Here is a 28,000-nt window from a genome sequence, read left to right on the forward strand (position 1 = left end):
ACATCCAAGTCCACTAGAGCATGGTTGAACATGAAAGGCTGGAACATTCTAGAGTGGCCATCGCAATCACCAGACTTAAATCCAATTGAGAACCTCTGGTGGGACCTAAAGAAGGCAGTTGCAGTGCGCAAGCCTAAGAATGTGACTGAACTGGAGGCTTTTGCCCATGAAGAATGGGCTAAGATACCCATAGGTCGCTGCAAGACACTTGTGTCAAGCTATGCTTCACGCTTGAAAGCTGTCATAACTGGAAAAGGATGTTGTACTAAGTACTAAAAAATAATGTCACTAGGGGGTTGAATAAAACTGATAATGATGTGAGCACAGTAAAGATATTTGTGGTTATTCCATCATAAATATTATGTTATGTTTGTCTAATTTATAAGTGCCTCTTTGATATAATTGTAAATAAGATGACTGAAATGATCAAAATCAATGTCAAACTGGCCAAAACACTTTATTTCAGTGGGGGTTGAATAAATTTGATCACAACTGTAATTGTGTGTCCATTGATCGTGAGTAACATTATTTGTTAGTGATGGGCACAGCAGTTCTTTTAGATGAACTGAATCATTAGAATCAGTTCACTAAAAATATTCGTTCAAAAGATTCGTTCATCGAATCGTTCAGTGCTTGGCAGGACTCCAACCCACATGGGTCCACTATAATGATTCAAATTGGACTTTGACATTTTCAATTTTTTTGCTTAAATGTATCATTTCTCTGTGTACATCACAGCATTAAAGATATTTTTATCAATCACAAAATCATATTTTCTCATCTCAAGCATTAGCTCTTTATAATTATTGGTCATTTTTTCAAGATCTGGGCAATGTTTTTCTTCAACCCCATTACGTACACAGTGGCAGCTCTCTGAATATGATCATAAAATGCATTTCTGAAGAAATCAATATTTTCATATTAATCAGATGTCCTCAACATTAATACAATAATTGTGAATACAAGTACTTTTTGCAATACTAAGGTCTGAAATGTTCCTTTTCATGAAAGTGCTGCTATCTACATTATTACTGCCGTTTGGCCTGAGTCTTGGTGTTTCTTTTTACCATGGATAATGAAGCTTTCAGTTTGCAGCCTCTGCCTCCTGCCACCTCTGTACATGCGTCACACCATGAAGGAATTCTCCACACAGGTGTACACACATCTGGAAGTGCCATTCTGATGGTGTATGTCTCCAAAATAATAAGGTGGTCTGCATGTAGAGACTACAACATAATGAACATAATCATACATTTTGATAAATGTCATATTATTCCGTTTTTATGTCATGTCAGACAAAATGTTTTCATAATGTAACATAGACTTGATATGCAGACCAGGAAGTGATGGCAGTACTTCACATGTACTGGGAGACACTGGAAGTGTTATATAGTGTGGTGATGAGGCTGTTGGAACACAGGTGAATGAGAGGAGTATCCATGGAGACCAACAGTATTCAGGGGATGAAGCTCACTAGTGGCCAGAATGGTGCATGCGGCCGCTTCCCACACAGCATCCCTGAAGCAAGCAGAGCCAGTACAGTTTGTTTGCTGTGCACAAGGAACGCAGGACTGCAGGTGGAGAAGGTAGACATTAACATTACCTTCTTTCCTTATTATCATTTATTAAAAACTGCTTTAATTACCTAAGCTTACCAAAGTCTTTAAAAATGTATCACTATATTTGCCAACTGCTGACTAATAGGTGTTTGAGGGAATGCATGAGATGGGCATGGGCGAGGATCTGTACTATGATTAGATCAAAGGAGTTGGGACGAGATCTCCACAGTGGCATGGGTCCTCCACAGGATCATCATAGCTATAGCATAACTACTGACATTTAGTTAATTAACGGTGTTCAGTGTGAGGTTGAAGCGTGTACAGACTAAACTCCTAAGAGTTCAAGAGGTATAAGTGTATATTCTAAACTTTGCAGCAGTACACGGGCATTAAAGAATGTTAAAGGGAACCCCGGCTGGTAACACTTGTAAGCCTTAATATGATGTCTTAATAATTTAGATTAATTACATGTTGTAAAAAAAAATCACAAAAGCAGCAAATTTATTTACAAATCAACACTTTTATTCGAAATATTTGACATATGGGCGCAGCCATGTTTTCTGACGCGCAATGCCTGCTGTGTAGATGACGTCAAATGGTTGCAGCGCGCTAAACTTGACTGCGGTTGGAAGGAGTTAATTAGTGATGGGATTTTCGGCTCTATTTTGAGATGCGGCTCTAATGGTTCTTCTTACTGTGGAGAGCCGGCTCTTGTCGGCTCCCCATATATATTTTTTACATTATTAATTAATAGCTTAAACCTAATTTTATAACATTTTGTTTCATTATTGACATTGTTAAGCACTTGTGATGAGTAAAAATGCTGCATAACAATGCTTTATAAATAAAACTTTTATTATAACCAATTATTAAATTATCACAAAATAGAACGCAATACAGCTTGGCCAATTGCCTGCCGTTTCCACAAAAAAAGTGGAGCTAACTTTTTTCCAGTGTTTTACCACCACATTTTTAACTGAAAGCTGCGTGTGATTGGTCAGATGTGTGGAGCACACGCTTGACATGCGGGCCGTGGAGACATTCTTTGCAGTGTTGTCCGAAACGATATGTGGTAGTATAAAGAAACACCCTTTAAAAACAGGGGAAGGAACATTTACCTGACAAAAATTAATGTTGCATTGTGTTCCAGGTTTGAAAAGTGCTAAAGTACTTGAAAATGTAACTGTATTTTGTTTCACAACAAATAGCTGTCTGATTGAATCGATGTGATAAACAAGCAAATTATTTCGAATAATTTTGAGTATATGTATAAATATTTAAGTTTAAGGTGCTGGGAAATATTGAAAATGGCCTTTTTCAATATTGAAAAGTGACGTACAAGTGCTTGAATTCCACCTTGTAAAGGTGTATGAACCCGGCATACATAACTTTGTTCATTGCGCTGAAGAGGTGCACGACCTCACTTCGCACGGGGGTCCTCACGCAGGGCGCACGGACCCTCGCGCTGGTATCAACTTAGCTTAAGCACCGACTGAGGAAATAAACTCTCCGCTCTCTACCACTGGCAGAAGCAGAGCAATACGTGCAAGGAGAGGGAGAGACAGCGAGGCACCGGAGGACAAATAAAAACGATGTTGGGAAAAAAACTGTGGCACTTGCAGAGCACAAGCGCAATACTGAAGGGAAAAGCGGCTCCCAAATAGGATCCTAAAACGGCTCCCATTGTGGAGCCGGTTCCAATCGTTCACTTCAAAGCGCCGGCTCTTAGAGCCGGATCGTTCGCGACCGACATTAGACTGCACATTAGACTCAGTTCCCTCAAAGTTATTAAAAGAGGTATTACCAGCTGTAACTGAACCTCTTCTAACTATAGTTAACTCATCCATTACAATAGGTCACATGCCCAAATCATGTAAATTAGCAATTATCAAACCTCTGATCAAGAAACCAAATCTTGATCCGACTGTGCTGTCTAATTATAGACCCATTTCAAACACATCATTTATATCTAAGATCATAGAAAAAGCTGTTGCCCAGCAATTATGCCTATATCTGTATAGGAATAACACATTTGAAAAGTTCCAATCTGGTTTTAGGCCCCATCACAGTACTGAAACAGCATTAGTTAAAGTAACAAATGATCTCCTCCTTGCATCAGATCAAGGCTATGTATCACTGTTAGTGCTTCTTGATCTTAGTGCAGCTTTCGACACAATTGATCATAGGATCTTGCTAGAAAGGTTAGAACGCTGGGTTGGAGTCTCAGGCACAGCCCTTTCATGGTTTCAGTCTTACTTAACAAATCGCTATCAGTTTGTAGAGCTCAATAATATTTCATCCAAACGTACAATGGTTAAATATGGGGTCCCGCAAGGCTCCATCTTAGGACCACTATTATTTACATTATATATGCTACCATTGGGCACAGTTATAAACAAACATGGTGTCAATTTTCACTGCTATGCGGATGACACTCAACTTTACATATCAGCCAAACCCGATGACAAACTCAGTTTAGGAAAAATTGAGGCCTGTGTAAGAGATATTAAATGCTGGATGTCTCTAAACTTCCTACAATTAAATGAGGACAAAACAGAAGTTCTCCTTGTGGGCCCTAAGGCCGCAAGACAGAAAATTCCTAATTTAATGCTTAATCTTGCAGACTGTCCCATTACACCTGGCACAGTAGCCAAAAACCTAGGCGTCATACTCGACTCCGACCTAACATTTGATAAATATATAGATAATACTACTAGGATAGCTTTTCTACATCTCCGCAACATTGCCAAATTAAGAAATGCATTATCACAGGATGATGCAGAAAAATTGGTGCACGCCTTTGTTAGCTCTAGACTAGACTACTGCAATTCACTACTGTCAGGATGTTCAAATAAGAATCTAAATAAACTTCAAGTAGTTCAAAATGCCGCAGCTAGAGTTCTGACCAGAACTAGAAAATTTCAGCATATTAGACCAGTCCTATCAGCCCTGCATTGGCTCCCAGTTAAATTTCGTATTGATTTTAAAATTCTATTATTAGCATACAAAGCACTACACGGGCTTGCTCCTGAATACCTCCAGGAACTTATTTCCTACTATGAACCCCCACGTCAACTAAGATCACAGGGTGCTGGTCTGTTATTAGTTCCACAAATTAACAAGGTAACAGCAGGGGGAAGAGCCTTTTCTTATAAGGCCCCCCAGCTTTGGAATAATCTTCCTAAATGTGTCCGGGACTCTGACACAGTCACAATCTTTAAATCTAGGTTGAAAACCCACTTATTTAGTCTAGCGTTTGATAATTAATATCCCCCTTAGATAAAGGTACAGATCCAGGGGTTCATAGACAAAGGGTTTTATGGTAGACTGGGGTGCTGGTGCTGTCATCCTGTCACTGCTCGTGGTCACTCAAGTTTGTTGACAGTGCAGTGGACGGATGCCATTGTCTCAGAATGCCCCAAAGCCTATGTTACCTTCTGGTTCTGCCTTTTTTTAGCTAGGCTGTAATAATTTAACTTAGTGCCGGAGTTGCTGCCACACTCCAGAAATGTTTATAATTTTACCTGTCCCGTATATGTCCTCATACAGAGCTAATTTTCCCTGTTTCATTTCTCCACATGGCTGCCTGCCTGCTTGAGGAATAATGAGATGAGGAGAGACAAGCGATCCATCCTGGCCGGCCACCTCCTGCCTAACCGGATGCCTACACCATGATGGACATTATTACATCTTTTTCGGTCTAAATGGACATTATTGCATCTTTTACATTCTGTCTACATTCTGTCTATATTGTTGTTGTTGTCATGGTGACCGGTGTCGGCCAGAGGAGGATGGGTTCCCCCCCCTGAGTCTTGGTTCCTCTCAAGGTTTCTTCCTCATGCAAAAAACTAGGGAGTTTTTCCTTGCCACTGTCGCCTTTGGCTTGCTCACTGGGGGCTAGGACTCGGCACTTGTAAAGCTGCTTTGTGACAACAACTGTTGTAAAAAGCGCTATATAAATAAAATTTGATTGATTGATTGATTGATTGACATCACTAGAGTTAATGTTAGTTAGCTGAGCTACCTTAAAAAAAACCATGCCACACTGTGTTGCCGTTGGATGTTATTTCCAGTCGAAAGGCAGTGGGAAGACTGATATTAGTCTTCACAGTTTTCCCAAAGATAAAAAGAGGAGAAAAATTTGGGAAGCAGCGTGTGGACGAACACAGCTACCAAAAGACCCGCGGCTCTGCTCTCTTCAGTCCCGATGCGTTTGAGTCATTCAGTAGAGCCCGACTGGTGAGAGTTGACGGGTGCTGTTGGTTTTAAACATAGACTAAAACACAATGCAGTGCCCACAGTTTTCCCACACAGAAAGTCCAAAAGCCCCAGAATGTGGAGCGAGAACCGCACGAAGAAACGTGAACGTAAACATGCGCTGGATTCTCTCTGTCACTCACTTGGTGGGTGTTGTAGCCGCTGATGTCAGAAATGTTGCGTTCTGGCTCAAGCTGAAAAGGCTGAACAGTAGCCAGGTCTAGCTAGCTGTGCTCAAGCGCGACGGCCAGTCACTGCAACCATTTGACATCACTACCTGCTGCGCCCGTCAGCAGTTATAAAAATGGCGACCTACGTGCAGCGGGATTTTACAGAAAATCTAATAAATCTGCTACTTTTTGTGAATTTTTACAACGTGTCTTAATAATTTAGAGTAATTACACGATATTAAGGCTTACATATGTTATCAGCCGGCGTTCCCTTTAAGACCTGGAAATACCTAGAACAAGCAAGCATCATATAAATAAAAGTTAAGATGATTCATGTGTGCGTTGCTCATGGGATAATGAGACATACAGCAATTTTTCCAGCTCTATTCACTCCTACAGAACAATGTTTACAGAGTCCCTTGGCCACACTGATTGGGAAGTTTGGTCTCTCAAATGGATCCCTTGACTAAGTTGTGGTATTGTTTTTATTTCATTTATTTTTTACTAAATAAAAAACTAACCCTGACATACTAAATAAATGAACCATACTATAAAACAAATGTAAATTAATTATCTACCCTGTTCTTGAGGTCATTGATGATCTGGGTTGTTATTAATATGCAGCATCTTGTCACTCACCCGGTTAACGTTTTCTAGGGTTCCTGTCCAAAAGGCCCCTGTATTTTTTTCCAGCAGGAAAGGTTTGGCTGGGTAGCTGATATCATGACCCTCAAAGGAGAAAGACACGTACAAACAGCTGATCCTGCCTTTCAGGCTCAAATGCAGTGGTGGACTCGTCCGATACCACATCACATGTAACGGATGTTGACGTGCAGCTTGTAACTGAAAGTGGACTGAGAGTGTGTAGTAGTTCAGAGTATTTGAATAACTACGGTTGAGGCTGTCTACTACAGTGATTACGGTACTGTGAGAGTGTACGGCAGTGTGTATGAAAAGCGCGTCAGAAGTAAAGGAGTGAAGTTGGAATCTTTGTCTCGGCTCCTCATTTTCTCAAGCGAAATATCCAGTAGCGATACTACAGAGTGATGGTTGTGGGCTCAGCAGCAACCTGTCTTTCCTCCTCATTCTGCTTCTTAACAGCACCCACAGAACCTCCATCAGGACCATCACCAGATGCAAACATCTTGGTCCGTTCTCTCTTCCAGGCTTTAAGCGAACTGCCTCGGAAAATCTGGGTAAAGAACTGCCGTTTCTTGCTCCTGGTCTTTTTCTTCTCCAGTAGACACACAGTCCCATTGAAGATGTCAAACTCCCCACCACAGATTGGTGTGGACAGCGCACTACCCTTATTCCCAGGTTGGGAAATACATTTTGTCAACTGTCTCTGAATTATTGGATCTCAACTGACAGGATGTGGAATTGTCACCTAAGGAAAAAAAATATTGATTAGTGTAGTGTTATCTAAATTTGATAAGAACAAGCTCTTTAGGCCTGAACCAACATTCAACAATCATTCCTTTGGTTTTCATTACATTACATGTGCATTTAGGGACTAATTAGGCTGCGAGCGTGAATACAACTAACAACTTCAGCAAAGGACTGCTGAAGTTGCTCGCCTTAAGTAGGCTGCAAACACCTGCAGCCTATAGTGCCTGATTGCCCCCAGGTCTAGCTCGCGGGCTCCTCCTTGTGGCGACCGGAGGAACGGTCCTGGGTCCAACCTTGACAGTATGGACAAGGGAAGCGTGGATTAAAATCTATTATAGCTTCCTTATTAATATTTTACATGGTGAGCATATCTCGATAGGCTGATATCATACATCAAATAATGCTTTCCTTATCAAATCATGCTTTCAGTACATGTGTTTATGTACATGTGTTTCAGTACATGTGTTTCAGCTTTCAGCCGTGTGTTTATGTTGTCTACGTCTAGTCGTAGACAGGATCTCCGTCGGTGTGGTTGTGTCTGAGTGTGTTCATCAGTCTCACCTGTGGCTCATCTCGTGAACACTCGGCGCTTATGTGGTTTGTCTATTTAATGTGCGTTCGCGCAGTGTCCCGTGCTCGTCTTTGTTAGTCATTTATGTCAGTCTTATACGTTCATGTGTGTAAGCTAGGCCTGGGCGATATGTCGAGATTTTGAGAAATATCGATATATTTTCATACGAGGTATAAGATGAGACAATATCGTTATATCGATATAGTCTATGTCGCGTTAGTTACACGTGTTATGGGTTGCGTACGAAACCGCTTACTTCCATACTGAATAGTCAGTGTTGTGCCAGTTCACAGCTTTTCTGAACTAGTTCAAGTTCAGTTCATACATGCTCAAAGTGAACAGTTCACGTTCAAAGTTCACAATTTTAATTATGAAATAGTTCAAAGTTCAGTTCATTTTACTTTTTTCGTGAGATATTCAAATGCTTTTTTTTCACGATTTGGCTGTTGCGCAATCAAGGGGCGGACACAAATGCGAAGTAGAGAGTACAATCTCATTCGATTTTATTTCACATCTTACATTTGCAGACGACACGCGAGTGGACCGCGAATGACGTGGCATGATGAATAGAGAACTAACGCTTAATATACTAAAAGGCAGCGGAAATGACAAGGGCACAAAACTAGACCAAACAAGAGTACAACTAATTGTTACATACACCGACATGAACAAACACACGGGAAGCAAGTAACGGCCATACATGAACATGAAGACTAACAGAACATACATGTATTGCCAGGCACGATACCACGTTAGAGAACACAGAGACCAAACATGAACTGAAAACCTAAAACACTACGAACCTGAAAATGGAACAGAGACTTTAACCACACACAAACATGAAGCTAATCAAAACCACGAATCACAGATAAGGCGTGAATACGGCCGTGCACATCCAACTAGGAAATAAAGAAACGACAGTGATCCCCGAAGGTATAGTCTAGTGATGGGACATCTGAAGCTACGCTTCGAAGCGTGTACCGAGTAAAAAGGGGCGTGTCCGATGAAGCCCCGCTTCGGAGCTTGTGTTAGATTGAGCAAAATCACGTGATCAGCAACAAACGAGGCCTCGCATTACATCGGCCACGTCATTGCTTCATTTTGCGTATCGTTTTTCAAAATAAAAGCGCTATGAACCCTGTTGCTTCGTGGGTTGTAGTAGGTGGTTAAATTTAAAATCTGGAACGTTGTAAATTCTTTTTGTTTGATCAGGATGTACATCAGATTCACACATCAAAAACAGACTAAAAACCATTGGAAGAGGCAAACCTTATTTGTAATGTTAAAAACGTTTTACATTTGGCAGACACCCTTATCCAGAGCGACTTACATTTTATCTCATTTTTATATAAGTGAACAATTGAGGGTTAAGGGGCACCTCAGTCATGGCCTCAGGTCTGGGAATCGAACCCACGACCCTCCGGTTACAAGACCAGTTCCCTAACCACTTCCCTTCCCTAACCACCAGGCCATGACTACCAAACCAGATCTAGAACCCCCAAGAAGCAATTATTTAAAACACATTGTGTTTTTTTTTTAATCAGTTTCTAACTCAAAATATTCAGTCTGCCTCAACAACCACTCAATTCCCAATATAGTAAAGTACAACATATCTTCATTGTCAAATACGTTCATGACATACAAGAAAACCCAACACAACCACTAATGGTCAAGGATTAGATTGGCTACAAATCATTTTAATAATTAAAACATGACAATTAAGTATGATTTAATTGATTCTCCTGTTACTAAACATGAGTTTGATTGAAACTTTGTGACAATATTGCATTTACACATTTTTGAAAGTATGATCCAACTGAATGACGAGGCTGTTACAGTTTCACCAGCAGATGTCACTAGTGAGTGATGAATGAAGCCTCGAGTAATGAACCTTTTTGCAAAGCAAAGGGTTGGAAAGCTTCATTGCTTCAAGAGGCTTCATTTGCCCATCACTAGTATAGTCTGGACATAGGCTATATATACACACCAACTAGGAGATAAAGAAACGACAATGATCCCCGAAGGTATAGTCTTTACATAGGCAATACAAACACACACACATTTGTAAAACTAAGACGAGCTAACACGGAACAGCTGAAACAGAGGGGCGTGACAAGAACAAGGAAAACATAAAAACGACGAGACTAGAAGGGGCGGAGCCAGACGTGACAACTACAAGCTAGAAATCACTATACGTACTATACGTGCTATGCCTACCCCGCTCTGCTGCAATTCATCACGGGTAACGTCGTGCGGAAGCCAGTATGTTATTAACTAGCCAGTATGTTAACTATTCTCAGCCGGACACTACGTTGCCCACAATGCATTGCGCACACAACGTCAAAACCATTTGTCTGGTGATACATGATTTAAGTGGCACCAGCGAGGGATGAACTTTCTCTCATTGCGTTTCAAAAGAGAAAACAGATGTCACTCAGTTTTCAATGGAAAACAAATTCCAACGTTCATTTACAGCAGTGGTTCTCAAACTTTTTCAATAATTCCCCACCTCAGAAGATGGGGAAATTCTATGCCCCACCACCAAAATGGCGCGCCCCACACTTTGAGAAACGCTGATTTACAGTGATGTCTACCGTTCATGACACAACGTGAACTAATTCACGTTCAAGTTATTAAAAAATGTGTTGCGTTCAGTTCAACGAACACAATGTGCGTGTTCAATGAACGCATCATTCACGCACAACACTATGAATAGTGAATTTACTTGAGTTTCTTTTTTAACAACTTCCGCCCTGCCCCGCCTCTCTTCCTCGCTCAAATCATTTGGGACTAGATTTGACTTATTACTGCCTCTTTGTTATTACCTTTTGGGAAGAAAAAATATCGAGATATATATCGTATATCGCCATTCATCTTAAAAATATCGAGATATTATTTTTGCTCCATATCGCCCAGCCTTAGTGTAAGCTATACGTGCGCTGTCTGGACTATTTTTGTATTAAATAAAATAACATTTGTGGAAGACTATTGGACTCGTGCCTCGTCCGTCTCCCTGCGCCCAGCGTCACACCCATCTTTTTTTTTTTTTTTTTTTTTTTTTACATCGCTACTAACTCTGTGTGCACTGTATGGACAAGGGAAACATGGATATGCAGTTTATTAGAACTTCTTTATTAGAACTTGTATATAAACCAAGCACAACACTAACTTTTTACAACAGTAACATTTTTTGCACACATATGTAAGACTAGTGTCTTTGTTGTATTCGGCACATTCAACATGTGCCCACCTACTGCAGAAATCACACTACACCTACCCCCCAAAAAAAGCCATTAGGTACATATTAGTACTAATACTACTCCAGTTGTCTAATAATACAAAGTATGCTTATGTTATACATTACCATTTCAATCATGCTCTTGTCTGCATCAGATTCCAGCAAGGAGCACACCACACAGTAATCATCTGCATTCCCTAGAAACAATGATTTTAGTATGGTTTTAAACTGTAGCACTCATTCTCTAGAAATAATCATGTAGTAAAGAGTCTCTGCAGTAGCTTTATGGTACAGGACACAGATTGATAGTTTCGTTACCTTTGAGTCAGATGATGGAATATGGATTTATATGGGTTTTGACTAAAGAAAACTTTATGGCACTGCTTTCATGCAGTGTTTGATACCACTGAACTTTACACTGCAGCAGTGCACAGGCTACTTCAAGTCGTGCCTTGGTAACATCTTGTGGGGATGTCTGGACAGCGCTGATATTTCTCCTCTGGAAATAATCTTCTGCAAACTGCAAAGTGGCATTTTACATGGTAAGAGTAATATCAGTTACTTATAAATGCCCATCACATTATTTTCAAAAGGTTTACCCTCAACACTAAAATCCCACAACTGCTGGAATCCTGCTGCTTGTTGTGCAGTATTGTTTGTACTGTCCATTTAGGCTCCTGGTCTCCATGTCCTGTCATCCTTAAGAAGTTCCTAATTATTGTTTTAAAAAAATGATAGAAGAACACAGTTTAACATCACACCAGTTCTTTTCAGAAAAAAGCTCCAAAATTAGCACTGTAAAATAGCAATGTTAAAATGTTATTACCGCCAGTTACGTAGCAGCTTGCGCTCGAGTGCACTTTCATTTGCCAGGGGATCGATCAACACAAGGACCTTGTCAGACATGTTGACAATCTAAAAGAAATTAGTTCATTCATGTTATTCTCTCGTCATATTATAACACTCTGCTGCATCATAGCACAATTAGAATATCTCTGTACGATTCATGCAAATAATGACTGATGTACACTACCAGTCAAATGTTTGAACACAAAAAAAGGCATTTTAATCTAAAGGATTATGCCTTAATTTGTTTATAAGACAATTTGGGAAGGTTGTTATATATTAATTAATTCTCAACATACTTGATTTTAAATGCACCCTTTATTTCAGAACTTTAGTTCTCTACAAGGTCTCTGCATGTGAGAATGTGTTCAGGACTGATGTTAAAGCATCATAGGTGCTGCTTCATGAACAGGACAGTTACTTCAAAGAATCTAATATTTGTTTATTAGAGCATAAATAGAGCACAGCATTCGTTCATTGCTTTAGCATCTTTCCAGTTTTTTTATGTCAAAAATAATAAAAATAAACAAAGTAGGTCTGACCAAACATTTGACTTGTAGTGTAAACAAACCTGCTCTGAAAAATAAGGAAAGGTAAACAAACCACTAAAACCCAGTGAGCCCCAGTGTTTACAGGGCACATCCAGATTTCCTCCAGTGGAAACGTCATCTAAAGAATGTGTTGAATACAAAGTTGTCATTATTGTTACTGATAATCATTACTGCTAGACTGTAAATGTGATGAAAGTACCTTTCTGAGTCTCTGGAATTGTCCAGAAAACAACGATGTTGCAATAACGGCACAGAGCTGGTGAACAGCTTTCTGTTAAGAACAACTGAAATTTTAATTATGTTGCAAGAAATACCTAACACAGCTACATAAATATAATTGCCACTTACCTGCTGTTTTTCAATGAGTGTGTGCAAGTACGCATCAAAAACCTGCATTGTAAAATAAACAACCATTAAAGAATGTTATACTTCCTCTTGTAATACATTTTGACAGTGATTTAGTCTCTTACATCATCAGCCAGCCACTCGGTCCCATGCAGTGTACGGAAAGACGAATCAAACAGTTTATATGGTCCAACAACTGCCTCCACCCGACCACAGTCTTCTGCAGCCCACAACATTCCAACTGAAAGCACAGCATGAATGTCAAAGCATAGATATTTGTTTTTTCTAATCCCTGTACTATTACAGTTACATGGCCAAAAGCATGTGAATACATGAACACCATTCTCATTTGCCCTAGTTTAACGCCAGGGCCTTTCAAACCCAGGGCCATCTATACACAATTCCCTATGCCATTGCATGATGTAGAATTAAGATTTCCCTCCCATACAATGACCATGCCTGGCCAGATCAGTTCATTAGAAGAGGTATGCACATACTTTTGGCAACATAGTGCATCTGACAAACGTCCAACAGGTCAAAATGGCCAACGGGCCAACATGTATAGTTTGAACAGGCCAAATCCCTTTCATGCAAACTATAAACAAGGGTAGGCTGAACAAATGACCAACAGGTCAAACTTGAACACAGAACTCATTAACAACCTCTTTCTTGTATGCTTTCCTGTATGGCTGATGAACCTGGGGGATGCTTCAACAGTCAACAGTGGTAATTGTCACATACACTGTTGACTGGTATACAGAAAACTGTGAAAGGCAAACTCATCATACTCTAATGATTGTGTAATTGAAAAAATGTCTGTATAAAGACTCATTGAATAATAAGGAATGGATCAAATAAACACTAAACAAGAAACAATATATTCAAGACCTATGTAGGCCTCAATTTACCTGTGTTGTTGCATCACAGACTTGAGTGTGTTTTTTAGGGGCAAAGTGGATAACTGATGGTCTCTGTGGCAGGTAAAGGTCTTCAGTTAGTCTTTCCAAATCTCCTCCCATGGTCAAAGAGTTGGGGCCATCAGAACATGTGCTGGTCTCATTCTCTTTGAGGATCTTGTGAGATTCTTGAGTGGTGACTTGCCTGTCATCATTTTGGCTTCTTCTGTATGGCTTGATGTGGTTGACACCCAGGTCTACTGACGCACCCATGCGTCAAAGATGGCCACCGTGCGAGTATATACATTAATGTTATTAATATCTCAGCGATACAACATCGCAGACACACGGTTCGAATGTTTTTGAAAACTGGAAACTGTTTTCAAAAAAATGTTAATTCATGCTTGAGCAGACTGGCCACAAGATGGCAATACATGACCGAGTTGAAGCACGCCCGTATATGGCTAATCCTTTTATGGCTTGCACAAGGGGGGGGGGGGGGGGGGTATTGCTCCTGCCTGTGACTGCTGTGACTGGCGGATTCAAGTGTCAGTCATTACATGACCGCTGACATCACTCACATCGCCCTTTACGGATGTAGGAGGGTTTTAGGACGGCATTAGATCCGTTTCACCTCGGACAAACACGGAAATACAGACTTTGACGGCCGCTAGCTAGCGAGCTAGCGTCTACTTAACTACATGGCGATGGTGAAGGTATGTTGATGATCGATGACTAAATGAATGTTATTTTGCAATATTGATCACTATAATAGCGGGCGATCACAGATAGGGTCGCGAATTTCGCGATGGTCCCGTGTAGTTAGTTCGCTAGCTAGCAGCTAGCTAGCATCTGGCTAGCTAGCGTCTACTGATGAACCTGTGTTGATTTCCTGAGGGGTTTATGAAAAATATAAACGATCGATGACTAAATGCAATATCGATCACTATAATAGCGGGCGATCACAGATAGGGTCGCGAATTTCGCGATGGTGTACTGTAGTCCTGTTTGTAGTTCTATGTAGCATCTAGCTAGCTAGCGTCTACTGATGACCCCCATATTGTAGGCCTGAGGAGAGACTCGTGACCGATGACCCGATGACCTACGACCTCAGGAAACATATCGCCCTTTGCGGAAGTTTTGGCCGCTTTTTGACGCCTGAGGTAAACAAACCGGTTTTGCTCAGTAGTTTACTACTACTACTACTAGCCCTTACTACTACTACATAGCGGTTATGAACCTATGTTGATTTCCTGAAGGGTTTTATGAAAAGTATAACAGATCGAAGGCTAAATGAATGTTATTTTGCAATATTGCTCACTATAATAGCGGACGATCGCAGATCGGCTCGCGATGTGTTACTAGCTGTCTAGCTAGCCTCCTGGCTAGCTGGCTGGCTAGCTAGAAACTGCTTCTGTGCAAAATTCGTAATTTATTCTTTATAAAATTATTTTTACTTATTTTTTTATTATTTCGTATTTGTCTTTTGCCTATATGCTTGCTTTGTAGATGTGAAAGTATAGTATATACAGGGTTCCCACGGGTCCTTGAAATCCTTGAAAGTTTGTGAATCTGAAAAAATAAGTTCAAGGCCCTGGAAAGTTTTTGAAAACAGGCATAAAAGACAGCCGTCCTTGACGGTCCTTGAATATTTTAGAGGGTTTGAAATTTCACATGGATGAAGACCGCGGTCACAGAATAATAGGGCACAGTTGGTAAGGAAGTCAATATTTACAAAAGATTGCTATGAAAAAGATTGCCATGATGTTTTAAATTTCTCATCCTTTGTTGAAAAAATATGATCTGATATGAGTTGTTATAAAGATTTAAAGAAAGTCTGCAAAGTGATTCCTTTAACATTTTATATTCAGAGTTGACTGTTTCGATGCCCATGTTAAAAGTGAATGACTGTTGAGTTCAAGTGTAATAACAAGATTATCACTGATGGTATGAGACAAAAGATATAATAGATATTCTTTCAAGAAACATCCTAATACAAATTATAAAACCACAAAGGCTTGTCAAATGGCTCATGTCTTCTAAAGTAAAAGAGACTCATTTCAAAATAATAAATAAGATATATCCTGTAGCCATGTTTCTTGAAAGAAGAGTTAAACTTGATGTGGATTAATGGACCTTTTTTAAGTCAGAAGATGAATCCCAGGAGCATTTGTTTTTCCATCTCAATCTTTACAAAGTTTTTGCATGGACACTAGAAACTGGATTAATCTCAAACTTCTTTCTTTTGATACCATTATACTTCAGTTCGAATTTCTCTGATTCCATAAATTCACTACCATAAGTGGAGTGGTTAAAAGGCTGTTCTCTTTATGAATGAATATTATTCTTTATTAAGTAGATTTAAAAACTATGCTAGAATCATCTCACGCCAGATTTCTCTAGAAATCTATAGTTCTAATCTCATTATATGGCTTTGCTCCTCTGTTTTATGTATGTACTGTATGTGTATATGCATATGTGTATTATTGTTATTATTATTATTATTTGTCTACTGTCAACGTGTCATTATTTTGCCAGCACAAGTTCATTTAAAATTACATTGATTCTACAGGGCCTATGCTGACTTTTACTTGGCAAAGTTTGGTCATTCTCCTGTAGAGAAATTTGTTTGTTTGTTCAGCACCGAAAGCAAGTGTTTCCTGTAGGTAGTTGTTGATCCTTCAACAACTATAGCCATTTTATGTGAATGTCGTCATCTCAGATGTGCATTGCTAAATTGCCAGTCATGCACAGAAAATTTCAGGATGCATGGCTTGAAATGACATTCAGTCTTTTGAATTTGCGTTGTATTAACATCGTTTTTTGATAACATATTCAGGGGTAAGAGTAGGTAAATGCTGGCAGGTGCAGTCCTTGAATTTGAGGAAGTTGGTCCTGGAAAGTCATTGAAAGGTCCTTGAATTTTATGTTAACCAAGGTGTGGGAACCCTGTATATAATAATCTAGATGAGTGGATATGGTTTTGGCTAAGCTGATTTAGCCTGTAGTTCAGGAGTTTGATGGGAGTTTCGTAGTTTGGTGTACACATGGTGTACACTAATTTATACTTGTATACTACTATATATATTACATGTTTCACTATTTTTGTGAAGCAAACCCTTGAGCAAACATATTTCAAGCAACAATATTATTGATCTTTTAGTAAATGTGTAATTTCATATAAAATATGAAAGAATTTTTGTAAAATATGCCTCATATTTCCAGGTTTAGGACCATATTATTTATTTATGCAATACTCTAAGTCAATGTAACCTCATTAGGAAGAGAACTGAGATTGTTCTGAACATTTTGATATGAGACATGTGGGTAAAATGCTATAATTAAGTATGTTTAGAGACACATTTATGTAACCATGCTTAAACAGCAAAAATGCCCATAGTGTGTGTCTGTGTCTCTCTCTGTTCAATAAAAACAAGTTGCTGTGCGCAATTGGCTGCCGCTTCTCGCCGGTGTGTGATTGGTTGTCTGAGAGGTAGCTGTCTTAACAATTGTAAAGCGCCTTGGGTATCGTGAAAAGGCACTATATAAATTGAAACATTCATTCATTCATTTATAACAGATATGCAGATTTATCAACAGCTCAAAACACACAAGAACGCACTTCAACACATACCCAGTTGTCAAGATCAATGGTCATGCCAAGCCAGTAAAATCTGGAGCACACTGCAGCTCGAGTTTTCAGGATGCCTGAATGTCCTCCAATCGGAGAGGCGTGAAATTCCTGAAAGCTTTCTTGCCTCTTCTTTGGATTTTATGGCTTTTCTACTTTTAAAGAAAAGCTGTCCTTCTGCATTGAATATTCATTAACATTCATTAAAGTCGTATAATAATTAAAGAGCTACCTTACCAAGACACTGGCTACATTTAAACAAATAAATGCTCACCCTTTTCAGTAAATTTGGAAGCATACCTCCTCAAATGTAATTTTTGGGAGTTATTATACCCAGATGGGTATGATCCCTGAGAGAGGAAGTTGAATACCTCATCCCACCTGTTCTCCATAGCTATATATGGATAGGGAGAGAGAAGAGATGGGATAACTTTTATAATTTTATTTGGATGTAAAATGGTACATTTCATAGTACATCTCTATTATATATAGAGTACTGAGTATAATGTGCTATATATCTTATCTTTTGTTTGTTTTTAAGGCATGGATTACAGTGAAGTAGAGAGCATGGAAAGAAATCTCTTAAATTTTGCGCTGACCATTCTGAACATTCTAGAAAAGTGGAGGCACCACCACGAATTTGCCTCATGAAATCCTGCCTCATGTCATCTTTGCAAAGCCAGTATGTAAAACATTTACATGTTTATAGGTCAAAATGACAATAGAAACAAATGACAAGCCTGTGGGTCTGCGCATGTGCAAAACCGCAAACGAGCACAACTCGATGCTAAGCACAACTCGACAGAACACCGGCTGTCAGGGGAGGTCAGTGTGAGAGCCTGTGCTACAGGTCCATGAAGAAGGAGTCACCACACAGTTTACGAGTAGGGAGGAGGAAGTGTAGGGCTAAAGCAGGGGTTTCATATTTCAGTCCTGTGTCCACAACACTGCACAGTTTAGCATTAAATTATTTTTAATTTTATACAACTGTATTGTTCTAAAATTGGAATAACATTGAGCTGTTGGTATCCTGGAGCTGAGCTTGAAACTCTATGGCAGTGTTTCTCAGTCCTGTTCCTAACTGCTCCACACAGTTTTAAATATTCCACGATTCAACACACTAAGTATTGAATGTACATGATCTAGCTCCAACTGCTTATCAAACAAACGGTTTATTAAGTCACTAGTGAAGTGGATTATGTGTGTTGAGCTATGTGAATTACCACAAGTAGGATTAAGAGGCACTGCTCTAGGAATGAATATATTGGCAAAACAGAGTCCCCAGAGTCAGTCCTGTCAACACTATACTTTGCAGTTTTTTTGTGTTCCTCCAATATGACAGTTTTTTACTTAGTTAAGTAACATAAAACAGGAAGATGATAAATCCTGCACCTAACATCCAGAGTCATGCAACAGGCTTGGCTAGGATGTATTAACCAACCAACAACCATGATCTAATAATACCTACACAATACTACTAAGAAGACAAGATAGATTTCACACACCCTATGCACACACTAGTTGCTTGAACAGAACACAGCAGCAGCTACAATCTGATACTGGCTCGACAAGGATCCAGAAGCACAGCGCACTATGTTCATGGTCCATTGCCTCAACTGCCAAGTACTCAGACCACCAAACAAACCTGGACTGACCTTCAAAACAAAGTGACATGGACACACACAATACCTTGCAAGCTTTTCCTTGGGGTCATCAGGAAGGCACCTCCCTTCGTTGGTGTTTCGATGAATTGAGCCCCCAACACCTCCAGAAGGCTCATCAGTGGAGTCTGGCGTCCCAGACCCACCCCCCTCCAAGCTCACAATGTAGCCCATCACAAAATTACCAACAACCCTGCTACCCGACGGCTATCGGAAAAGCCAAGTGACAATCCTACCCATATCTCAACATCACACCCACCAAACAATTTATCTCTTCAAGTACTATCCTTACCCCACCTACCCTCAGCCCTTCTTAGCCACACCCACTGACTAGATCTCTAAGCTACCTCTGACAACTCCTTTACCACTGCTCTCATCCCACAGCCTCTAAATCCAAACTCAGCCAGTAGTCTTGTGGCAGACTTCGCCACGAAACCCCTAGCCCCTACCTCTACAGGTCTAATATATGCTTGCCAGCCCCGCTCTCTTACCTCAGCCACCAAATCTGCATACTTCAACCTTTTCCTTTCATATGCTGCATCAACTTCGTCCTCAAACGGAACAGTTAGCTCTATGAAATACACTATTCGCTTACTTTCAGAGTACAACACAACATCTGGCCTCAAGTTTGTGACAACAATACACTCTGGAACCTGCAATTTACAGCCTACATCAACCAACAGTTTCCAATCTCTTGCATCAGCCCACTTATCGCCAACTTTTGAAAACTGTGCTGGCTCCTTGCTATGCTGCCCCTCACACACAAACCTAATTACTCTATTGGAACTAGCAACTGGCATGCCACTAACTTCCAACCGCTTCTTATCAAGTGCACCTGCCAGTGATTTAAGTACCTGATTATGCCTCCATGTATAACGTCCCTGTGACAAACTCACCTTGCATGCCGACAGGATGTGCTTCAATGTACCACTTCCTGCACATAGCTTACAAGTTGGATCCTCACCTAACCACTGCCCAAGGTTTTGTGGAGTTGGAAGCACATCATAAGTAGCTCCCACCAGAAACTTTATACGACTCGCATCCAATGCCCACAACTCTCGCCAAGTGATTCTCCTCTGACCCTGCTTACTCTGTCCTGCAGCTTTTGCCCGTCTTACTTCCTCCTCCTGCTCTCGAATAAAACCAGTCACCATTCGTCTTCTCTCAGGAGATGTGGCCTTGCTGAATGCCCTCCATGTATCACCTGACCCTAGTCCTGCCCTACCATTTTGCACGTGCCCTACAACATCTCTATGCTCCAATGCCTTCTTTGCTGCCTGAGTTGCCTCTTGGGAATTCCACTTTCTTCCTGTACGTGTCACTGGTGCCGCTGCTTTGATCAGTGCATCTTTCGACCCCATCAACAACATTTCTCTGCCTACCTTGGCACATTTAAACTCCTCAACTAAGCTTGTTAGTGGCAGTTCTAGTACTCCTCTCCCGAACCATGCCACACTACTAAGACAATGTGGAACCCCAAGCCATTTTCTTACAGCCTTATTAACAATTCTTTCTAGCCTCTCAACTTCAGTCATTGGAATATCATACACCGTCAGTGGCCACCTTAGACGAGGCAACAATCCAAACTGCAAACACCATAACTTTAATTTACCTGGCAAAAAGGACTTATCGATACTATTAATAGCCTCACCCAATTCCTTCCTTAACTCTCCAACCTGCTCTTTGTCGTTCAGTGCTGCGGTGTACCACCTACCTAGACTCTTAACTGATTTCTCCAGAATAGACGGTATAACTTCTCCCTCCATCACATACTTTTCTTGTGTCAACTTCCCTTTCACAATTGAAACACTCCTAGACTTACTGGGTTTAACCTTCATCCTAGCCAGCCTAAGATTATCACCTAGCTTCTCCAACAGCCGCCGAGCACATGGAACAGTTGTCGTCAATGTAGTCATGTCATCCATGTATGCCCTAATCGGTGGGAGCCGGGTGCCATCATGCAGCCTCTCCCCACCTACAACCCACTTAGAAGCCCTAATAATCACCTCCATTGCCATTGTAAATGCCAATGGTGAGATTGTGCACCCTGCCATTATACCTACTTCCAGACGTTGCCAAGATGTAACAAACTCCTCTGTGCTGAAACAAAACTGAATGTCTCCAAAATAAGCTTTAACTAACCTCGTAATCTCATCAGGAATCTGAAAAAATTCAAATGCTTTCCACAACAGAGCATGTGGTACCGAACCAAAAGCGTTAGCCAGATCCAAGAATACCACATGTAGGTCTCTTCTCTCTGCTCTTGCTGTTTGAATCTGGTGCCAAATCATGCTACTATGCTCTATACACCCTGAAAAACCTGTAATCCCTGCTTTTTGCACCGATGTATCAATTAACTTATTCTTTTTCAGAAACGCTGCCAACCTACGTGCAACTACACTAAAGAATATTTTACCCTCCACATTAAGCAAGCTTATGGGACGAAACTGCTCTATGGCTACAGAATCCTTCTCTTTCGGAATAAGAACACCACCTGCCCTTCGCCAGTCCTTTGGGATAATCCCCTTCTTCCACACTATAATCATCAACCTCCATAACAACTTTAAAACATCTGGCGCACTTTTATATAATCTATATGGAACTCCATTAGGCCCTGGTGCCGAACCAGCTTTTGCACACCGCACTACATCCTGTACCTCACTCCACTTAAGGGGATTAACATCCATCTTCCACTGTAGGTCACCTACTGGCGGAATATCTGCTGGCAATTTCAACTCACTAGTCCTTTCCTCCCTTGAGTACACCTTCTGAAAATGCCCCTCAAGCTCCTTCTTTCCTACCTTTAGGCTCCCTGACTTCTCCTGACTAAACAACGTTTTAACAAATCTAAACGGATCCTTAAAGAATGCCTCTCTAGCGCGCTCTTTCTTCTTCCTTCTTTTCCTCATAGCTTCTGTTCTCCGTAATTTCCCTAACTTACTTTTCAACTCGTCTTGCAGTAACTCAATGCCCTCTCTTTCCTGCTCATCACCCCGCTTCCACTGCTTCCTCAATAACCTTGACTCCTTGACAAGTTTTCCTATTTCTACCTGCCTCCTTGATTTACAAACCGCCTTACTCATCCCTTTCTTCTGCACAACACCAAATCTTGCAACACCATAATCATAGATAACTTTACCTAGCCTGTTCAACTTACTTTCCGCTGTTCCCTTCAACCCTTCCAACATCCTTTTCAAATCCTCATTAACACTCCTCCACAACATTTTATCACCTGCCCCAGGCCATTTAACCTTCGATCTGTGCCCTAACCCTTTCTCTCTTCCCTTTTGCTTTCCACTAACACCTGGCCCATCACCGCTATCCTCCTCTCCACCTCCTGTGCTTGAGTTGGCCTCTATAGTAACAAGGGTGTTGATATCCTGCGGACTGTGGTAACTAACCTGCTGCTGGACTTCAGCCGACTGACTCGAACAATTCTGTGCAAGGTATTGTTCAATGCGGGGCCCCTGCACTCCTTCACTCAAACATTTCATCTTCCCTTGGTGAATCCTCAGCCCTCTCACTGACGTGACCTTGCGCCACCCACACACGCAAGTCTGCAGCGCCTTTTCCCCTACCACCCTGCCTGCCTGTATGCTCAACCAACTTCTCGTAGTCATGTCCGTTCCAGAGTCCGTAACCGTGTTATCCACCACTTAGTTAATGAACTGAATCTGGTATTATAAATGAGGAAAAGCACTAAAATATGCATGACATGTGGTCTCAGTGACTGGGTTGGAGTCTCTGTTTGTCGTTAAGTTCAGATGTTCACTGTTTTTGACTAACAAAAGTTAAGGGGTTTGTTGACAGGTTAGACAGATACATGTCTCAGGATTATGTATAACTTGAGCATTATTTTAATGTCAGTGATAGCCTATCCATGTTCTGTATGCAAAATCTATTGTCATAAAATAAGCAAACGGGTCCAGGTTCCATTCTTGGGGTTCTTATGCCATGCACATTTTTTTTCTCCATTTTAAAACACTTTTTTTACTCAGCCCCACCCACATTGATCTTAATTTGCTAAATAGGTCAATCAGGTTTTAGAAAAGGTAAAACACAACGTGTGATATAGGATCCCCAGGACTGGTATACGGAACCCCTGAATTAAACAAAGTCATTACTAATTTTGCTTACCCTCTTACAGATTGGACTTTCTGATTCAACTCCTGTTGTGCTGAGACACGCATGATGTTCACATGTCGCAGACACTGCCCTATGCAAACGTATAGTGGCTTTGCTTTTTCAAACTGCACATTTTTCTCAGCTCAGTGTGCCAGTTGTTCCCCCTGTGCACAGCTGTACTGAAACTGAACAGTGCTGGCACAAACCTTGGACAATCGTAAGTTTATAATAATCACACTAGATGAATGATCTAATTTAATGCACTTCTTCTTTCGGCTATTCTCTTTCAGGGGTCACCACAGCGGATCAAACTCCTCCATCTGGCCCTGTCCTGAGTGTCCTCCACTGACACCCCAGCCACTCTGATATCCTCTACCACGCTCTCACTCTCTTCCTCTTCTTCACCTCCAACATCATCCTACATATCACCATCCTATGCTGTTTAGCTACGCTCTCCCCGGGTAACACCTTGCAATCACTAACCTCTTTCAGGTTTCGTCTCCTACAGAGGATATAGTCGACCTGTGTGCATCTTCCACCACTCTTATGTTACCCTGTGCTCTTCCTTTATCTTAAAGTAAGTGTTAACTACAGCCATCCTTTTAGCAAAATCTACCACCATTTGTCCTTCCATATTCCTTACATTAACACCATATCTACCCAACACCTCCTCATCATCACTGTTCCCTCCACCAACATGTCTATTTGAATCTGCTCCAATAACCACTCTCTTCATTAGGAACCTGCAAAACAACTTCATCTAACTCTCTCCAGAATTCTTCTTTCTCCTCCACATCACAACCTACCTGAGGAGCATAAGTACTGATGACCTTCATCATCACCCCATCGATCTCCAACTTTACACAGATCACCCTGTCACTTACTCGCTTTACCTCCACTACACTCTTACTAAATTCATCCTTCAGGATTAACCCTACTCCATTTCTCTTCCTGTCTACACCATGATAGACGAGTTTGAAGCCACCACCAATGCTCCTGGCCTTGCTCCCCTTCCACTTGGTCTCCCGTACACACAGTATATCTATCTTCCTCCTGTCCATCGCATCAGCTAGCTCTCTCCCTTGACCTGTCATAGAGCCCACATTCAACGTACCAACTCTAACCTCCACTTTCCTGCTCTGCCTCCTCTCCTTCAGCTTCAGAACCCTCTTCCCCCCTCTCCTCCTCGTCCCAACAGTAGTCCAATTTCCGCTAATGCCCTGCCTCGACCGACCCGGTATGGAATTTCTGTTTTTGATCCGCATCATTTGATTTGGCGCAGTTTTTACACCGGATGCCCTTCCTGACGCAACCCTCCCTATTTATCCAGGCTTAGGACCGGCACTAAAATACACTGGTGTGTGCACCCTAGTGGCTAGGTTATCTAATTTAATGCACTGCCTGAATTAAATTACAGCAACTTTTGTCCATATTATTAGGGTGTAAAGCCAGGAGCAATCAACAACATGGTGATCACAAAACCTGTGCCAAATGGAACATCTCAAGGTGGAGTTAGGTATGATGCTTAATTACTTCTAATTAGACATGCAATTGTGCAGTTTAGCTGCTCTATCACAAATGTATAGTTACAATTAACTTTAATTTAAATATTCTAATTTAATATTAAACTAAATGCTTATAGTTTGGGATATTGTCTGTACTTGAATTTGTAGGAGTGGACTCTACAGGGGCATGGTGACCACTGTAGGCATGGCATCCCACAAGCCAGCTGTGCAGTGTGCATTTGGTATGGTGCAGGAAGGCATTGGTCTGTCATATCAGCAGCCTGTTTTACCATCACGACACATCACTCTCCACCCTGATGTGCCATCAACCCCACTTCTTCCTCTAAAAGACCACCACCTTGATGCACCCACCTGTGCTTTTGTGTGCACTGAACAGGAACTCTTTCACCTGAAGTCTTTGGAGGTGTCACTTGATATGGCTCACAGAATTGAGATGTCAACTCTGGCACAAGCCTAGAGTAACAGCGTCACGTTTTCGTGAGGTGTGCCATGTCAGAGGGCATAGCTCTGCAGAGTCCCTTGCTGAACGCATCATCAGAGGTACCAGACGGACGGCTGAAATGAAGAGAGGTCTAGAGATGGAGTCCGGAGCAGCATCTGAGTATTGCAGGATACTCAATGTAAATCACACACCATGTGGCCTCATCATCCACCCAGATGCTCCCTGGCTTGGTGCAGCCCCTGATGGTGTCGTATTTGACCCCACTGAATACCCCCAGTTTGGCTTGGTCGAGATTAAATGCCCTAATGTGAAGAATTACATTGACTGTAAGTATCTGTATATGGAGTACGGATGTTCAAAACTAAAAAAAGACATGCGTATTACTGGCAGATTCAAATGTCAGTTACTAATCAGCGGGCTTCACTGGTGTGATTGTGGTGTGGGCTAAGGAGGAGTTTTTTTTGTGGAGCGTGTTTATATGAATGCAGATGTACAGAGACAAATTCGTGAGAAGACAGATTTATTTTACTTCTACACATATATGACAAAATATCTGTCATTGAAATGTTAACATGTTCTATACAGAATCTTTTTTAAATCAAATGTTCCCTTATTTAACAGTATTTGAGTTTTTCTTAAACAGCACAATGTGTTTTTGATGTAAAGAACCTGGAAATATGAAAAAAGTTTATGAAAAAAATATTTACAGTTACAAATGAAACTTAACAGTGCTGGCACAAACCTGGGACAATCGTAAGTTTATAATAATCACACTAGATGAATGATCTAATTTAATGCACTTCTTCTTTCGGCTATTCTCTTTCAGGGGTCACCACAGCGGATCAAACTCCTCCATCTGGCCCTGTCCTGAATGTCCTCCACTGACACCCCAGCCACTCTGATATCCTCTACCACTGCATCCATAAACCTCCTCTTAGGTCAAGAACTACACTGCTGTCTCTCCCAAACATTTCCATGCCTCCACTGGAATATCATCAGGTCCAACTGCCTTACCACACTTCATTCTCTGAATTGCAGCCCTTACTTCCTCCTTGCTCACCTGAGGCACTTCCTGATTCACAACCTCTACCTCTTCTAACCTTCTTTCCCTTTCATTCTCTTGATTCATCAGCTCCTCAAAATACTCCTTTCACCTTCCCAAGACACTCTCCTCACCAGACAACACATTTCCATCTTTATCCTTTATCATCCTAACCTGCTGCACATCCTGCCCATCACAGTTTCTCTGTCTGGCCAATCTGTACAGATCCTTTTCCCCTTCCTTAGTGTCCAACTTCTCATACAGCTTGCTATATGCCTTCTCTTTAGCTTCTGCCACTGCTCTCTTTGCCTTGCGACACATCTCCTTGTACCTCTGTCTACTTTCTTCATCTCGCTGAAAATCCCAATTCTTTTTAGCCAACCGCTTTCCTCTCAAACTTTCCTGAACTTCCTCATTCCACCACCACGACTCCTTGTCTATCTTCCTCTGTCCTGAGGTCAAGTACCTTCCTAGCCACATCCCTCACTGCATTTGAAGTTTCATCCCAGGTATCCAGAACACCACCACCATTACCCAGTACCTGCCTCACCTCATCCCTGAATTTTACACCACAGTCCTCATCCTTTAACTTCCACCACCTGATCTTAGGTTCCGCTCTCACTCTCTTCCTCTTCTTCACCTCCAACATCATCCTACATATCACCATCCTATGCTGTTTAGCTACGCTCTCCCCGGGTAACACCTTGCAATCACTAACCTCTTTCAGGTTTCGTCTCCTACAGAGGATATAGTCGACCTGTGTGCATCTTCCACCACTCTTATGTTACCCTGTGCATGTAACCCATGTAGCCTAACTGTTGACCTGGTGTGCTAAACCTTAAGCACATTCTCTGCCTTACACTCATTTAGAAATTCTAAAACACACTTTTTGCAAAACATTAAACACAGTTGTTCACATAAGACATTCAAACATTCAAAACTGAAAATCATGTGTTTCTTTTGGAAAACACTGCCACGCAACTGCTACACTCACCTACCAAAATCCATACCCAGTCCTCCTCACACGTTACAACACTTGAGCTATGTATGTTTAAATCAATAGTGGTTTAAATTGATGTCCACACACTCAGTCTGTATTGTCTATCTTTTTGCAGGCTTCTACCCAAGACGATTGCATGCAAGCACCTACAAGCACCTGGGAGATGGTCTGACTTGCCAGTGGATGTACTGATGCCGGGGTTGGATGTGCCATTGCCACAAAAGGACGTGCTGATGCTCCTACCTGAGGCCCAACATCTACACCGAAGGGACTGTGGGAACTAGAACCATAAATGTAGAACCACCTTTTGTCCACAAATACGGACTTGTGCCAACAGGCTGCCCAATGGAGGATGGGTTCCCTTTTCAGTCTTGGTCCTCCCAAGGTTTTCTTCCTAATTTTTTATTTATTTATTTAAACTTTATTTTACCAGGGAAAAATCCCATTAAGAACCTATTTTTCAAGGGAGCCCTGGCCAAGATGCAACAACAGCAATACAGTTACAGCCAACAAATAAAATTACAAAGTTAATTAAAACAGGTGCATGTGAGGGAGGCTGTCTCTCCCTCACTTCCTAATCCCCACCATCATCGTGGGTTTTTCCTCGCCACTGTTGCCTTTGGCTTGCTCATTATGGATCTGGAGCCATACGATTGTAAAGCTGCTTTGTGACAACATGTGTTGTAAAAAGTGCTATATAAATAAAATTGACTTTGACTTTATGACCACAGTGTACCCTTCTTCTGATGGC

The 28,000-nt window shown here is 41.2% G+C and overlaps 1 protein-coding gene and 1 long non-coding RNA gene across 6 annotated transcripts; one reads left to right on the forward strand and one right to left on the reverse strand.

Moving 5' to 3' along the window:
- Window positions 1–1,232: 1,232 nt before the first annotated feature.
- Window positions 1,233–10,908, reverse strand: LOC143485602 (uncharacterized). The gene is made up of 3 exons (XR_013122952.1): window positions 10,164–10,908; window positions 6,626–7,373; window positions 1,233–1,571 (listed from the first exon to the last, which is right to left on the reverse strand). It is a non-coding gene; the product is annotated as an uncharacterized LOC143485602 (long non-coding RNA).
- Window positions 10,909–14,330: 3,422 nt separating this feature from the next.
- On the forward strand, window positions 14,331–27,971 carry LOC143485600 (uncharacterized). Of its 5 annotated transcripts, none has more exons than XR_013122950.1 (5): window positions 14,331–14,538; window positions 14,889–14,985; window positions 23,530–24,596; window positions 24,679–24,755; window positions 24,913–27,971. XR_013122950.1 is itself a non-coding variant. In XM_076985090.1 (4 exons), exons 2-4 carry the CDS (start codon window positions 14,920–14,922, stop codon window positions 25,220–25,222), a joined length of 453 nt encoding a protein of 150 aa, XP_076841205.1. In that variant the 5' UTR covers window positions 14,353–14,538; window positions 14,889–14,919; the 3' UTR covers window positions 25,223–27,971. The 5 variants fall into 5 exon arrangements, 1 of the variants encoding a protein (XP_076841205.1); XR_013122951.1 differs by having other exon boundaries at window positions 23,530–23,816; XR_013122948.1 differs by lacking the exon at window positions 23,530–24,596 and having other exon boundaries at window positions 14,353–14,538; window positions 24,913–26,145; window positions 27,365–27,971.
- The last annotated feature ends 29 nt before the right edge of the window (window positions 27,972–28,000 follow it).

The sequence above is a fragment of the Brachyhypopomus gauderio genome, unplaced genomic scaffold, assembly GCF_052324685.1.
Source record: "Brachyhypopomus gauderio isolate BG-103 unplaced genomic scaffold, BGAUD_0.2 sc37, whole genome shotgun sequence".
NCBI classification, from domain to species: domain Eukaryota; kingdom Metazoa; phylum Chordata; class Actinopteri; order Gymnotiformes; family Hypopomidae; genus Brachyhypopomus; species Brachyhypopomus gauderio.